The sequence below is a fragment of the Microtus ochrogaster genome, chromosome 10 (genome assembly GCF_000317375.1).
Source record: "Microtus ochrogaster isolate Prairie Vole_2 chromosome 10, MicOch1.0, whole genome shotgun sequence".
In the NCBI taxonomy this organism is placed as follows: Eukaryota; Metazoa; Chordata; class Mammalia; order Rodentia; family Cricetidae; genus Microtus; species Microtus ochrogaster.
In genome coordinates this window covers 24,024,640-24,038,658 of record NC_022016.1, presented here as the reverse complement: position 1 = coordinate 24,038,658, position 14,019 = coordinate 24,024,640, and the positions used below count along the sequence as shown (strand labels likewise).

General features: G+C 40.3%; 1 protein-coding gene across 2 annotated transcripts in view; it reads right to left on the bottom strand.

Moving 5' to 3' along the window:
- Adamtsl1 (ADAMTS like 1) overlaps window positions 1-14,019 on the bottom strand; it is a 387,047-nt gene that overhangs the window by 178,078 nt on the left and 194,950 nt on the right. For both annotated transcript variants that reach the window (XM_005352697.2, XM_026782337.1), the window contains 2 exons: window positions 13,256-13,403; window positions 10,501-10,585 (listed from right to left, as the gene is read on the bottom strand). In XM_005352697.2, coding sequence (XP_005352754.1) covers window positions 10,501-10,585; window positions 13,256-13,403 — 233 coding nt within the window. The remainder of the gene's footprint in view (window positions 1-10,500; window positions 10,586-13,255; window positions 13,404-14,019) is intronic.

Genomic DNA, 14,019 nt, shown 5'->3' with positions numbered 1-14,019 from the left:
GTGGTGTAGTATGTGTGTGCATTGTGTATGTGTGCATGTGTGGTATATGAACATGATTGTGTGGGGATGCTTGCTGGTGCACGTCCATGTAGAGGTAAGAGCAGGGTATTAGCTGTTTTTCTCTGCTGCTCTCGGCCTTATTGCCTTGGGATGAGATCTGAACCAGAAGCTTGTTATTTTGGCTTGGCTAGACAGTAAGCTCTTATGATCCACTTGTCTCTGTCCCCAAGTGATGGGATTGTAGGTCTTGGCAGCCATGCCCACCTTTTCACTTGGGTGCTGGGCATTCGAACTCAGGTCCTCATGCTTGAAGAGCAAGTGCTCTTACCACTGAGCCATCTTCCCAGGCCCCACAGATGGAATTCTTGATTTCCCCCACAGCAATGTATTCGAGGACCAGTCTTCTCTGTCACAGCAGGTGTTCCTACTAGCCTCTGGTTAGAACAATTCACGAGTTCATCTTGACTCTTCAATTTCCTTCAATTCTCAATTCCAACTGACAGGGCAGTTCTAGCTGTTATTCCCTGAAATGCTAATTTACCCTCATTAACTTCTTTTTCCATTTTCACTGTCAGCATCAACCACTGAATAATCTTAGCTGGCAGTGGTACTTATTGGCATACATAGTTCATGCACATAGCTCACCAAACCACTGGAGATGGGAACTGTTGGATACCCTGTAGGATGGGTAGAAGAGATCACCAGTGACTTTTCAATAAGCGCTGGCATTATTCAGCTTCTTTTCTAACTCTGTGAGAGACAGACTTGAAATATCTTTGACTAGGTATGTGTCACGCCAAAGAGATATAGACATTTCTTTGTAACGGGCTGGTGATGACACAGATGTTTCTTGTGCATAATTATTCAGAGCTTTCCTGTTGGTGTAAATGATTTTATCTTCTGGAAAATATGAACCTTTTTAAGCCCAACTCTTTATCTGAATTGGTTTCAAAACCATAATCAGCTCCCTGGATAATTCATGATAAAAAATTCATTTGACACATTCTCCCTCCTCTACCTCCCACTTCCCTCCTTTTCTTTGCTTGAGTCAGGGTCTTACACTGCAACCCAGGATGACTTAGAACACACCAGGTAGTCAAGACTGGCTTCAAACTTGTGGCAATCTTCCTGCCTCGGTCTCCCAAGTGCTGGGGTTATGGCGTGAGAGCTGGTGTGCACAGCCTCGTGTTTCATTTATCTAATGGTAGTTAGCTATTTTTCATAACTACAGGGCTTATTTCAGATCGATGGGTTGCTGGGTAGCCAAGTAGCTTGAGGCACATTTAAACTCTGTGCCAACCACCCTTCCCCTAAACCTCACTGGAAATGCTGTTTTATAGGGGAAAGGATTTTGAGACCGATGCTGACCTCATAATTTATATATGACGCTCTGGCCAAACACTGCCTTATCGTAGTGCCATCTATCCACTCAGTAAAGAAGGACTTGGAGCATTCTGGATCTCATCTGAGGTTACAGGGACTCACGGAGAGCCTTTATCTTTGTTAGAATTTACTTTACAAAACTCAGCACACGCAAAGCAATTGTGGGGGTAAGTGATACGCTACTGTAGATAGTGAATGGGAGCGGAGCCAAATCACTGTCCTCACAGATGACAGGGAAGGACGTGACACCACTTTAGATCACCTTTCTGTGCTCTTCTGCTCTGCGTGAACAGAGCATGGCTTTGTGGGCCTGCTTTCCCTGGAAGACCCTCTGACTATTTAAAAGACTATATCCCAAAGGGACTCAAGACTCCGCGAGGCCGCCAGCTATCTGTGTGCCCGTGGTCCTCTGCTTAAATCCACAATGAAATTTTAAGTCAACACCACTCAGCCCCGACTTTGATAAAAATCTAAAGCTTTGTAAACTCAGAATACTCTGTGTGGACCGTTTCTGCTTGCAGTGGAGTGAAATGAGTTTATCTTGCATTTCTGCGAAGCTTTCTTTCCTTTTCTTCAACAAGTTTGGCAGAGCCTTCCAATGAAAAGTTCACTGCATTAAAAATGACCTTAATGGACTTAACATATATTGGTGGTGACAGGGTCCATGCTTTATTTTGGCACACGAGGACCCCATTAATTTGTCTTTGTCACTCTCTAGGGCTCAGCTTAGCAAGAGCTCAGAGTTCACTTTCTGAAGGCAGCTACGGAGTGAGCAACAGAGCTGATGGTGGGAGGGGATGATGAATATAGGACTTCTTGGATGGCAGGGAAGGTCTTTGCTGACCACATGAAAATGGCTCTGTCTGTGCTTTTGACTTTATTACTGATTTTGCTGTCGTTGTACATGCTGGGAGCTATCAGTGGGGACCGTGCGTATTAACTCAGAGCAGGAGAAGGCTGCTTTTCCACGGGAGCAGTTCCTGAACCTTCCTTACTCGTTTTTACAATTTCCCATACATTTATTATTAATTAAAATGCAAACAAACAAGCAAAAAAAAAACCCTATCCTTTGTGTGTTAGGATAAACTCTGGACTGAGTTAAGAGCGTGGGACACATGAGTTTTCAAGGAGCTGCAGGCTGAGTTTCAGGATAAATCTTGTCATTCTTAAATGGTCTTAGAACAAGATGTTTTTATAATGGGTTCTTACAAATAGATTTTAAGTCTTGAAGATTCTATAGGAATCAATGGTCTGAGGAAAGGTTTGGTTATGGCAACAGGCAATATATTTAACATGGCCTGTACTGGCTACTTTGCATATAATCCTCATAATCCCTATGATGTAGAGACTACAATGTTCAGTTCACAACTGGGGAAATGGAGGCTTATGGGGTCAGTCATTTGCCCAGGCCTGTTGTTGCTAATAGAGATCCAAGTTGGGGTGCATCACTGCTCTGTGTGGAGAGATAGCTGACTTTTAAACTTCAATCCTAGTAGAGCTAAATCCATGTTAGGGCATATAAATACATGGCCCCACTCCTCACCAACTCAGAGGTGGCAGCTGGATGTATTTGAGAGGAAAAAAGCAACTTTAGGAAACCATATTATTTTTTTTTGTCTGATTTTAGCACACAGGTTTGTGTACTGATGAATAAACAGCGACAGAAATGTGTGATTATATGCCGCGGAAGACCCAGTCACCTTTGCCCAAGTAATAACTTCGGCAAATTAATCTGCCAACTATTAGTTCACATCAACATGTCCCTCCAAACCTTCATAGTATATATATATATAATACATATGTATTATATATATTAATTTCATCTGTTTATTTTTATCACTTATTTACTATGACCTATTAGCTTCACTATTCTGATATTTTAGCCCAGAGATAGATATAATTCTAATAGGTAGTGCAGAACTGGGGTTCTAATGTCAATCATACCACACATATCAAAACATCAAATAACATTTCCTTTTTGATTAATTTGTTTGATTAGTTTATGTGTATATAAACTTTTACTTGCACGTATGCGTATAGTGTGTATAGGGAGCATCGGAAGATGACTGGAGTTATAGATGTGAGTCCTGGGAATTAAATCTAAGTCTTCTGGAAGAACAACAAGTGCTTTTAATCGCTGAGCCCCTAGTGACATTTCTTAATTCAATGTAGAGTGCATCTATATAATTTGGGGATACATGGCCAATATTTAAATTTGAGTTTTATTGCTTCTCTGTTAAGAACACCCAGAGATTTCTCCCTTTGAAAACATTTATTGCTATTTCTAATGTGCATGAGTGTTTTGTCTGCATCTACTTTTGTGTGCTACATGTGTGCCTGGTACCTGCTGAAGCCAACAGAGGGCATGGGATTCCCTGGGACTGGAGTGACAGAGAATTGTGAACTGCCATGTGGGAGCAGGGAATTAGACTCAGGTCCTCTGGAAGAGCAGGCAGGGCTCTTAACCACTGAGCCATCTCTCCAACTCCAACCCTGAGGTTTCTTGAGAGTAAAACCTTAGTTAGTAACTTTCGCGGTATCTTATCTACCACAAAGTCCCTGTGCCGAGCAGGTGGCTCATGGGTCAGACTTAGCTCCTGCCGTTGAAGCATGAACGGTGAGCAGGTGCTGAGTTCTTCCAAAGTTATCTGTTGCAAAATGTGTAATTGTGCATCAATGTCTACTTAATTTCTTGATTTTATATGAAATGACTCTTGATTCTTAAAATGTCTATTTCTATGCATAGTGAAGATATTCCTTGGCATGGGAGATGGCTCAGTCACTAAAGATTAAGGAACACACACACACACACACACACACACACACACACACTCACAAACCAAAACAAGAAAAGAACTCCCTTGTTAATTTCCATGGCCTGAGATTCATGAAGAGAACAAAAACTCAGGTACGTTGTATTGAGAATATGAAAATCATTGCTGTCTATATGCCTCCCTAATGTTTGATTCTCTCTATATTCTTTGCAGAATGAGAATTTATGCCCCACGATGAGATTTCTAACCATTTTTTAAAGCTGCACATTCTTAAGCACTACGTTAAGATATTCACACTATCTAACAACTTAATGGGGTATAAATATTAACTAAATATATTGAGATGTAGTCCTAAATGTATTGAAATGCCATCTCCGACAACATAAGCAAGGCACATGAGGACTGTAGGACCATCTTGGGGAGCTCTCATTGGTCCTTCTGTTTAGGCCAGAATGCTGTGGGTTCCATTCACAGGGAAGAATTTCCTTCGGTTTCTTACTGAGTCAGTCCCGTGGCTAACCTGATGCCACATGGAATCCAGACACCACTGCTGCTTCCCGACTGTTTTCTTCTTTTCCTCTGGCTCATGTCAAGGTCATTTGTGATAATAGTTTAAGGCCTGATTGTTACAGTGAAGATTCCAAATGGCTTACGAACCAAAAGTGTTGATTGAAAATCTGCTGTGATAACTCATGAGCTTTAAAGGGCAAACTCATGGCAGAGGGACCGCCAGATCTTATCCTTGAGAGTCAGCACCATGTGGCTCCCCATCTGGTGGGAGTCAGCTATTTGACGAGGGGGTAGTTGGTTAATACTAATATTCATTTTAATTTATTTGCTATGCAGAACCTGAAAGGACACTGCACATCACTGCTTACTCTGAACCCATCAGGAAAAACTGCCAGCAACTGAAATTTACATGGAAGAACTGAGCTTCCCCGGAATGTGGTATTAATTCTGGCTTTCTCTACCTGAGATGTTTTGCTTTAGACTCCAAAGTCTAGAAAGACAAAGTCAGAGTGCTGGTGCATCTTGGTCTTACTTTTGTGTGTTGTAAATACATCTCCTTCAAAAGCTGCTCCCTAGGACATTAGGGGTTCTGTTCCCACTTGGAGGTGCTAAGGAGACAAACATTTTCCTTCCCATTCCGTGTCAGCCAAGCCAGATGAAGAGCAACACTTCTTTAAAAGTCCTGGAGATCACCATCGCATGAGATTTTATCACTTTTCCAAGAAATTGAGCTGTCAAAGAGGTCATAATGTGTACTTGTCAAACGGCAAAGGTGGTGATGTGTACCTCTCAGCTAAGACTGAAGGCAAGGTGGGGGGATCTATCAGTAATCAGTTTGTTTCTTCCCGGTCCAAATATCCAACTGAACAGTCACATTGCAGTTTCGAACTACCACAGAATCAAGTTACTTCTGACGATTTAAAGGGGATTCTTTTATTTCACCCGAAACAACTAGGTGTACCCCACTTGGTTTGTTATTGTTAAAGCTAAGGAAACACCAGAGTTCAAAAGCAGCAGAGAAAAAGTTCCACTGGCACTTCCTCTTTTACCCTGTCTAGTGTTAGTAGCACTACCACCCTCAGAGAAACCAAACTCCCCAGAATATTAATTGCAGATGTTTATTTTCAACCATTTATGCACAAGGATTTCTTTAAAATGTTTTTGTTGACAGTCTTACGTATTTATCTAATGAGCTTCCATCACTCTAGTCGCCGTCCTGTTTTCTTATTTTTCCTTTCCTTTCCCAAAGAAACCTCTCTTCCCAGCATGCCCTCCTCCTCCTATCATATGTGTGTGTGTGTGTGTGTGTGTGTGTGTGTGACACACTGAACTTAATTGAAGTTTTTTTTTTTAAATTTTTTGACAGTGGGGGTGGGAGGTAGTTTATCCAAGCAAGGGCCACTGATCAGTGATTACACCGCTGAAGAAAATGACATTTCCTCCAAACAACTGTTAATGGCCAATAGTCCCTCTAGGATCATGGAGGTGCATAGGCCCCTTCACAACCATGATGGAAGGTTTATTGACCCAATCATGATGCTTCTGTCTCCTACAGTTAATCATGGCTATGGTGAGCTCCTGAGTGCATTGGCTATGCCCTGTCCAAAGACTTCTGTTTGCTGCATATTTCACCATCCTCTGGCTCCTACAGTCTTTCCACCGTCTCTTCCTCTGTGCTTCCTGAGTCTTGGATGGGTGATAAGGCAGGGGTTAAAGTAGAACAAAGATTCTTTTGATTCTTCAGCTGACAACTTTGGAGAAGAGTTTACTGTATTTATTTTTACAACTGTCTATAATGGGTTTCATTCAAGAAAGTCCTGAATCTGCTTATTTTTCAGCTTGGCATTTGGATTATATTTGTGTTATCTTACTCAATGGGAGAAAGAAAAACTCCTTGCTTAAAGATTCCTACTGGAGCTAGGGAGACAGCTCAGCAGTTAATAGGGTCTTCTGGTCTTCCAGGGGATCCAAGTTAGGCTCCCAGCATTCACATCAGATGGTTTATACTGGGGAACCTTATTTGGCATGGCTTACATCTGATGACCTCTGAGGATAACTGGTCTCATGCCCCTTCTGCACTCAAAATTTTAAAAAAAATAACTTTGGGACTAGGGAGAAGGCTCAGTAGCAAGAACACTTTCTGCTCTAGCAGAAGATCCTGACTTGAGTCATAGCACCTACATTGTGGTTCATAATTGCAGGTAAGTCTAGGTCCAGGGACTCTAACTCCTTTTTGACCTTCAAGAACAACAGGCACATGATACACACACACACACACACACACACACACACACACACACACACACACACAGTCAAAATACCCATACACATAAAATAAGATTCTTGCTATTTGTTACCAAGATAATCAGTTAAAACTGTGTTTGGGGGAAAAGCCAGCATAGAGGTATGGATTCCCATGCACGGGCTCACGATTCCATTTCTGTATACACAGATAACGCCTTTGCCACAGCCCGTTTGCCCAAGGTACATTTTCTGTTGTTGAGGAACAAAATGGAATCTCAGAACACTTGCGTGCTGTTTCTGGAAGTGCTGGGGTCTCTGTCACTGAACCACAAACTCCAAGCCTCAGCTGAAACCTAACATGATGAATCTATATCATGCAAAATGATCCAGTCTGTATACTTATTTCAGTGCTTCAGGGAGCTATATCTGGATTCGCAGAATCCACACGATATTTCGGTTAGTGGAACTACAAGGTGAGGACATTCTTGTGTCCTTCAATATTTTACTTATTTCTTGGCAATTCAGGGTTTTTTTTTTTGTCTTTTAGTATAGCTTTCTTCTAAACATATCTTAGAGAGATTACCTTCCAACATATTTCTGGCTACCACTAAGCAATTTTTTCTTTCATTTTGGGGTTATTAGGAATATCTGACACTCAGTAAGGACATTTCCATATGCTAACAGTGATTTTCCTGTATTTATTTAGTGAGACAGGCTGTTGATAATATTTTCACTTTCCATATGGGAAAGTCAGTGGTATTTGTTGCTTTCCTGTATAACTCGCCCAAGCCTGTGGCAGCTAGTGCAAGAGATAACTGTTCTCGACCTCTGTTCCCTCCAGTCTCAGAGCAGCAGTTCAGAGCTGACAGCTGCAGCTTCTACACACGGCTGTTTAATTTAACCAATGTGAGTCTCTTTGGTGGGGGAAGAACGGCTTGCTGACAGTATATCATTTTTTCATTGTGCTTTGGAGAGTAATTATGGTTGTTATACACATTTGGAAGCATGTCTATGTGGTTTTCTTTTTTTAAAAAAGAAGGAATTAAGACCATGAAAAATTGTGTTTTTAAAATTCAAAAGCAATTAAAAAATGTGACACTTAAGAGCTTTCTGAGGGCTCAGCACATCGAACATGTAAGATGTATTAAAATGTGGAAAACATGTAGCTTTCATTACCTAATTCTACAGCTGTCATTTGTTTCATTTTGGTATTAATATAATTGTTGTCCTGAGCATAACTGTATACATTTCCTTTACATTAAATTGGCACTCCAATTATAACCTACTTCAACTCAGATTAATCACACCAAGATGGCAATTCCATTACACGAAGAGTGAAATTTAATGACTTAATTTTATTTGGCTATAATTTCAATGGCTGAAAGTGTGTTTAGCTGCTTTATGGGTTTTTATGAAAATTAAGCATAATGCATGTTAATTGGAACATTAGTGTAAAATTCATACCATAAAATATGCATGATCATGGTCTGTGAAATGCTTCTGCATAAGCATTTAATTCCACTTCCAGGTTTCACTGGAGTGGTATCGACTAATAAGAAAGAAGTGTAATCATAGATGCAATATGCTTTTACTTAGTTTTAAACCTTGTTCTATTATTTAACATTAGTCAGGATGCAGCATTACAGGCAGATATGCCTTAGACCAAGATGGCAGAATCTAGTGTATAAGGGGAGCAGATTGTTTACATGAAACAATACACAGTTTGAGGAATAATCTGAACCAGTGATGTGACACTTTTCTTTGTCTCAGACAAAACCTGAGTAGATGCAGGGTCAAGGACCCTGACATCTTCCTCATCAATGAGGTCTGTCAAATTAGGTCCTGACTGGAGACGGGGTCTTGGCCAGAGAAGGAGGGGAAATGTCTTCGTCTATTTGATTAAAGATTGTTTTGTGACCTTCAGCCATCATTTCTCCAAAATTCTGTCACCTTCAGTTGCTTCTTCTTAATTTATTTTTTACTGTGGTAACTTTAAAATAAGAAACAAGTTATGTTTAATTTAACTGCTCTCCTAGGTAAAATGTGGTTATTTAATGCATATATCATTTTTTAAAAAAATATTTTGCTTTTTACTTCTGGAAAATCAAGCTGTTTGGTACAGATGATTTACAAGTGAATATTGATTATTGAAATTTCTTGAAACTCAGTATACAGAAGTACTTACTGAAGCTCTTCCTCAGCACCCCCCTCTCCCTTCTCAAATTCTGCCTCTCAGAAAGCCCACCAAGAGGTAACCCCTCTGCCTGAGAAGGCCATGCCTACAGGGTATTTAAGACCTGGTCCATAGACTGTCCAAGTGATTTCTTTCCTGCCTTTCCAAGAGTCACCTGGGAGTTGCTTTGCTCTGTTTAAATAAAACCTAGTCTTACTAATTTAGCTAGATTTGGCTCATTGCATCAGTGGAAAACTTCTCCCACAACCAGGGATTCAAAAACACTTATCATCCAGGAACACAGTTTTATATCCTAAAAATTTATACCAAATTTAGATTCAAACAGAATAAACTGGAGAAAAGAATGCATTTGAATATCTTCATTTATATCTCTAGTAAAGTTTACACCTTGGCCTAAATTTGAAAATTATTATATCCTATGTGCTCTACTGTGAATTCCTGAAGGTTGGATCGCATGTCTTGTATGTTCCTAACTCATATGGACCCTAGTATCTACTGTAAAGTAATTTAGAAAGGCGTCACACTGTGAAATGACTTTTACCAAATATGGGCTGGATAAGAAAAGTGCATTCCTCTGCGTAAATGCAATGCAACAGATATGCCCGTTAGTGTCTCCAGTGGAGTCAGGCGTGTGTGGATCTGGCTTCTCTGTTACTTCTCTGGAGTCTGTGGGAAATCTGGGCTTACTGGTCCAGATTTCATAGCTTATAAACAGAACTTGCATAGAACCATAAGTAACTGGGTAAAACCCACCATCTTTCCAATGAAGAAGTAAAGCTATTATTACATGCCTTTTACCTTTATACATATTTTATTTACTCCTATTTGTTAATAGCCATACTATAAAGTTCATAGATAAGGAGGATAGAATGCTGTGCCCAGATTTCATATCAAATCTGTCGGTCTGCCTGTCTGTCTGTCTTTCCATCCATCCATCCATCCATCCATCCATCCATCCATCCATCCATCCACCATCCATCGCTGTACTGAAGATTAAACCCAGAGCCTTGCTAGGGAAGCAAGTACTCTACCACTGAGCTACATTCCCAGCCCGTCTAGTCTCTTTTCACCATCAGCCTGGGATTTCTCACCTTTGGCTCCTTGTCAAAGGAAAAACATTGCAGGAGAGGACAAGCACTCTATTTGTTTCTCCCCACGTAGGGCAAAACTGAAAAATACTTTGATTCAGACAGGAAGCATGCGAGAAAGCTCTAAATCTCATTTGAATGTAATCAAAGTTTTGACCAACACTTGCAACAGATCCAGCTCTAACTGGAGGGTTCAGAGGGCTTACGCCCCCTTGAGAAGACAGCTAAACATAGCTTAGACCCCATAAAAGCCACAGCAAGGAGACACTAAGTCCCTTCAGAAGGAGATTCCCCAAACTGGACTTACGAGGGCTCTTCAGACACAGCAGCTCCTTCGTCTAGCTCCTGAGCTTGCTTGAACCATGGCAGCTTGGCCTCTACTGGAAGTTTCTCTGAGAATAAATACAGGGGGAAGGGAAGAGGTTAGGAACTACCTGAGGGCTCATGGCAACTCTTCCTTCTTAGCAGGTCTAGTTTTGCAGCAGATGTAGAAGTCATGCTGATAATTGCAAACAATTATCGTTGTGGCAAAGAGCTGTCTTTGAGAACAGTTGTGTCAAGATGATTGGCCAGCGGATTGAAGGGTTGCCTAACACTTGTGTCTATACATATGCTTCCCATGTGGAATGGCAAAGTTCTTTTATTATGAAAGTCCCTGTGTTAGGATTACTGACGATAATCATACAGGGACTCAATGAGGCACTGTTGACACCTTTTAAAATAAACACAAAGTACAGTTACTGACACTGTGGGTATTGTTATAATGGTTTTGCCTTTTGGCTAAGTGTGATCTTATGTTGCATTATCAAAACCAAACAAACCACCAAGCTGAAATTTGTAAAACACTGTTTTAAAGTTCCGATTTATTCAATATCTGCCCCCCCCCCAAAGTTCAATAACAATGGAACATGTGCAACTGAAGGTCCATAAACCATGATTTGATGTGTTTTACCTCTTCATCTAGCTTTGGGCAAACAACTCAAACAAGCTTCTTAAGTGCTTCCTGGGGAAAATGTGGAGGAGAAAAAGAAAAACCTAGGGAGGTTCTAACTGCCCCTATAGAAGTAACTGCCAAGATTCTCATTTCTGACATATTTATTAAGGTCATTTATGGGCATATTTGCCTTTATAGCATGAGCCAGTGAAGTTCTGTCACCATTGTATAACATATAATTGCAAAGATGAAAGAAATATATCCACAAATGCATGCGCCATGGAGTTATGTAGTTATTTTAATGATGCTTACAGAGTCAAGATCACCACTTAGCTGTGCAAAATCCAGATTTTTATTCTTGGTAGTTAACTACAGACAGATTTCTTCCCTCCAAAGCTGCGTGGTAAAGATAGAACTAATAAATAATTGTCTATTTTAAGTTGGGTTTTTGCCACTTGTCTTCTATTTGCAGCCATTGCTTGTAGCTACAAAATATAGTAAGAAATGCCTGTCTGCCAAAGCCAAGATGACTAGCTCATGGGTGGGGGCACGAGCATCATTTTACAGCTTGACCATCCACCAGTTCGAGGACAGCCAGTGTGACAAAGTATCCAGCGTGGCACCCACAGTAGGCTTGTCCTCTGCTCACTTGAGCCCAGTGCCTGTGGCCATCTCATCTGACACTTGAAGGCACTGATGCTGCCTGGAGGAACCCAGCATGCAGCAGGGAGTAGGTCAAGACCCTCTTACACCGTGGCTCTCGCAACCTTCCCACCTTCATATTCCTGTTCCCCCATTTTACAGAAGAACAAACTTAGAGAAAGGTTATTAAGAATAATCAGGATTTCTGGTATGCCTTTTTCTTTTTCCTTTTAGACTATGAAGAGCTCACAATGCTACTCATTCAAATAATAAGTGTAGCGTAGAGCTACTTCATGGCTGATTTTCATAGAAATGTAGTGTACCAAAGAAACAATATAAAGAAAGAAATGGGAGCTGTCCTTGGCACTAAAAATTAGAATGACATTGTATAACATTCTGAACTTCCAAATGGTTTGGGATTCTGAGTTTTCCTGTTTCATGAAAATGCCAATACTGACATAAAAAGGGGATCAATAATCACACTAATCTGAACGATCCAGTATAATTATAATGCCTCTTGATTAAGCAGATTTTTCCTAATTATTTAAAATTAAATAGTTTCTGACATCTATTAAATTCAGATATATGTCACAGTTCTGTGTCAAATTATACTTCTGGAATTCAGTCACTTTTTAACTTTCAATCTAGAAAGTAACAATTTTCCATTTTCTCGGTTTGAGGTCTGTGGTTTCCCAGCATATGTCAGGCTCAGCAAAGTAGAAATATTTGGATTTGTTCCTTGTTTTTAAAAGTAAGAAACGAGATAGTAAATTACGAATATATATGTGCATATATGTGAACATATAGAAATATATATACAATCTCCCTTTATGAAGATGAATCTAATATTTTTCAGTAATGATTTTCAAACAGTTTTATGAGTTGGAAGACAAGTGTATATATAGATTTCTACATGTGCTACTTCATAAAGGATGTAGTCAAGATCATCTGAACTGGCAACAATTATATTTAATGAAATAAGCCAGACTCAGAAAGACAGTACAAATGCATGCTTTATCTTACAATCAGTGCACAGACACAGACAGATACAGACACACAGACACACACACACACACACACACACACACACACACACACACACACACACGATACTAAAACACAGAACTATTTTGGCAGAGAAAATGGACCAGTGCCTGGGACAGGGAGGCACTGTGGTAGGTTACAATGATATATACAGACATAAACACACACATGCATGTGTATATACTTATATGAATATATATGAATAATATATGTAAATGAAAATGCCAGAGTGAAAATCATCATTTTGTTTAAAACTAAAAATATTGTAAAATAAGATAAAAAAATTGAAAATGTAACGAGAACCAAGTCTATTTAATTTAGTCTGTGTTATAAAGAATCATTGCTAAGAACTTTTGGGATCTTAGAAACCAATCCAAGGAGATGTGAGATGCCTGAATGCCTGTCTTCATGGAGTAAGGGTGAAGGGTCCCCATCCGGTTACCTCTGGGCTTGTAGCAGGGCGTGGGTATGATGCATTCTTCTTTTATGTGGGGCTTGGTTTTCGCACTGCAGCCCCCGGTGTGCAGTCCTCGGTGGTCAATGCAGAGGACCACACGGTACCGGAGGCCCTGGCCACACGTCACCGTGCACTGGGAAGAGATGGCAAGAGAGAGAGAGAGAGAGAGAGAGAGGAGAGAGAAGACTCATAGGCAAAGCCCGGTTTACTTTACTTCCCACCCAAAACTTACAGAAGTCTATTTATTAAAAAAATAAAGTAGAGTTGCACACATATTTATGTATATGAGTCCTTCAGGTGGATATAAGCCACTTCTTACCAGTTATTTGATCTTTGTTCTGTTTGGATTTCAGAGGTGAAGCTAATTAAATCCTCCTTTAAGCTTTTGTAGGATATATTAATCAGTTGTACTGTGTGCAAAGAAAGACTCAAATACAGTTCCACAAAAGAGACCTAAAGCTACAGTATGCTCAAGTTCAATGGCCCATGGAACTTTAGTTACAGTGTGCAGATCTGTCCAAAATGGGAGAAATACTAACTCCTACAAGGGTATTAAGAGATGTTAAACTAGGGCTGGAGAGATGGCTCAGTGGTTAAGAGCATTGCCTGCTCTTCCAAAGGTCCTGAGTTCAATTCCCGGCAACCACATGATGGCTCACAGCCATCTGTAATGATGTCTGGTGCCCTCTTCTGGCCTGCAGACATACACACAGACAGAATATTGTATAGATAATAAATAAATAAATAAA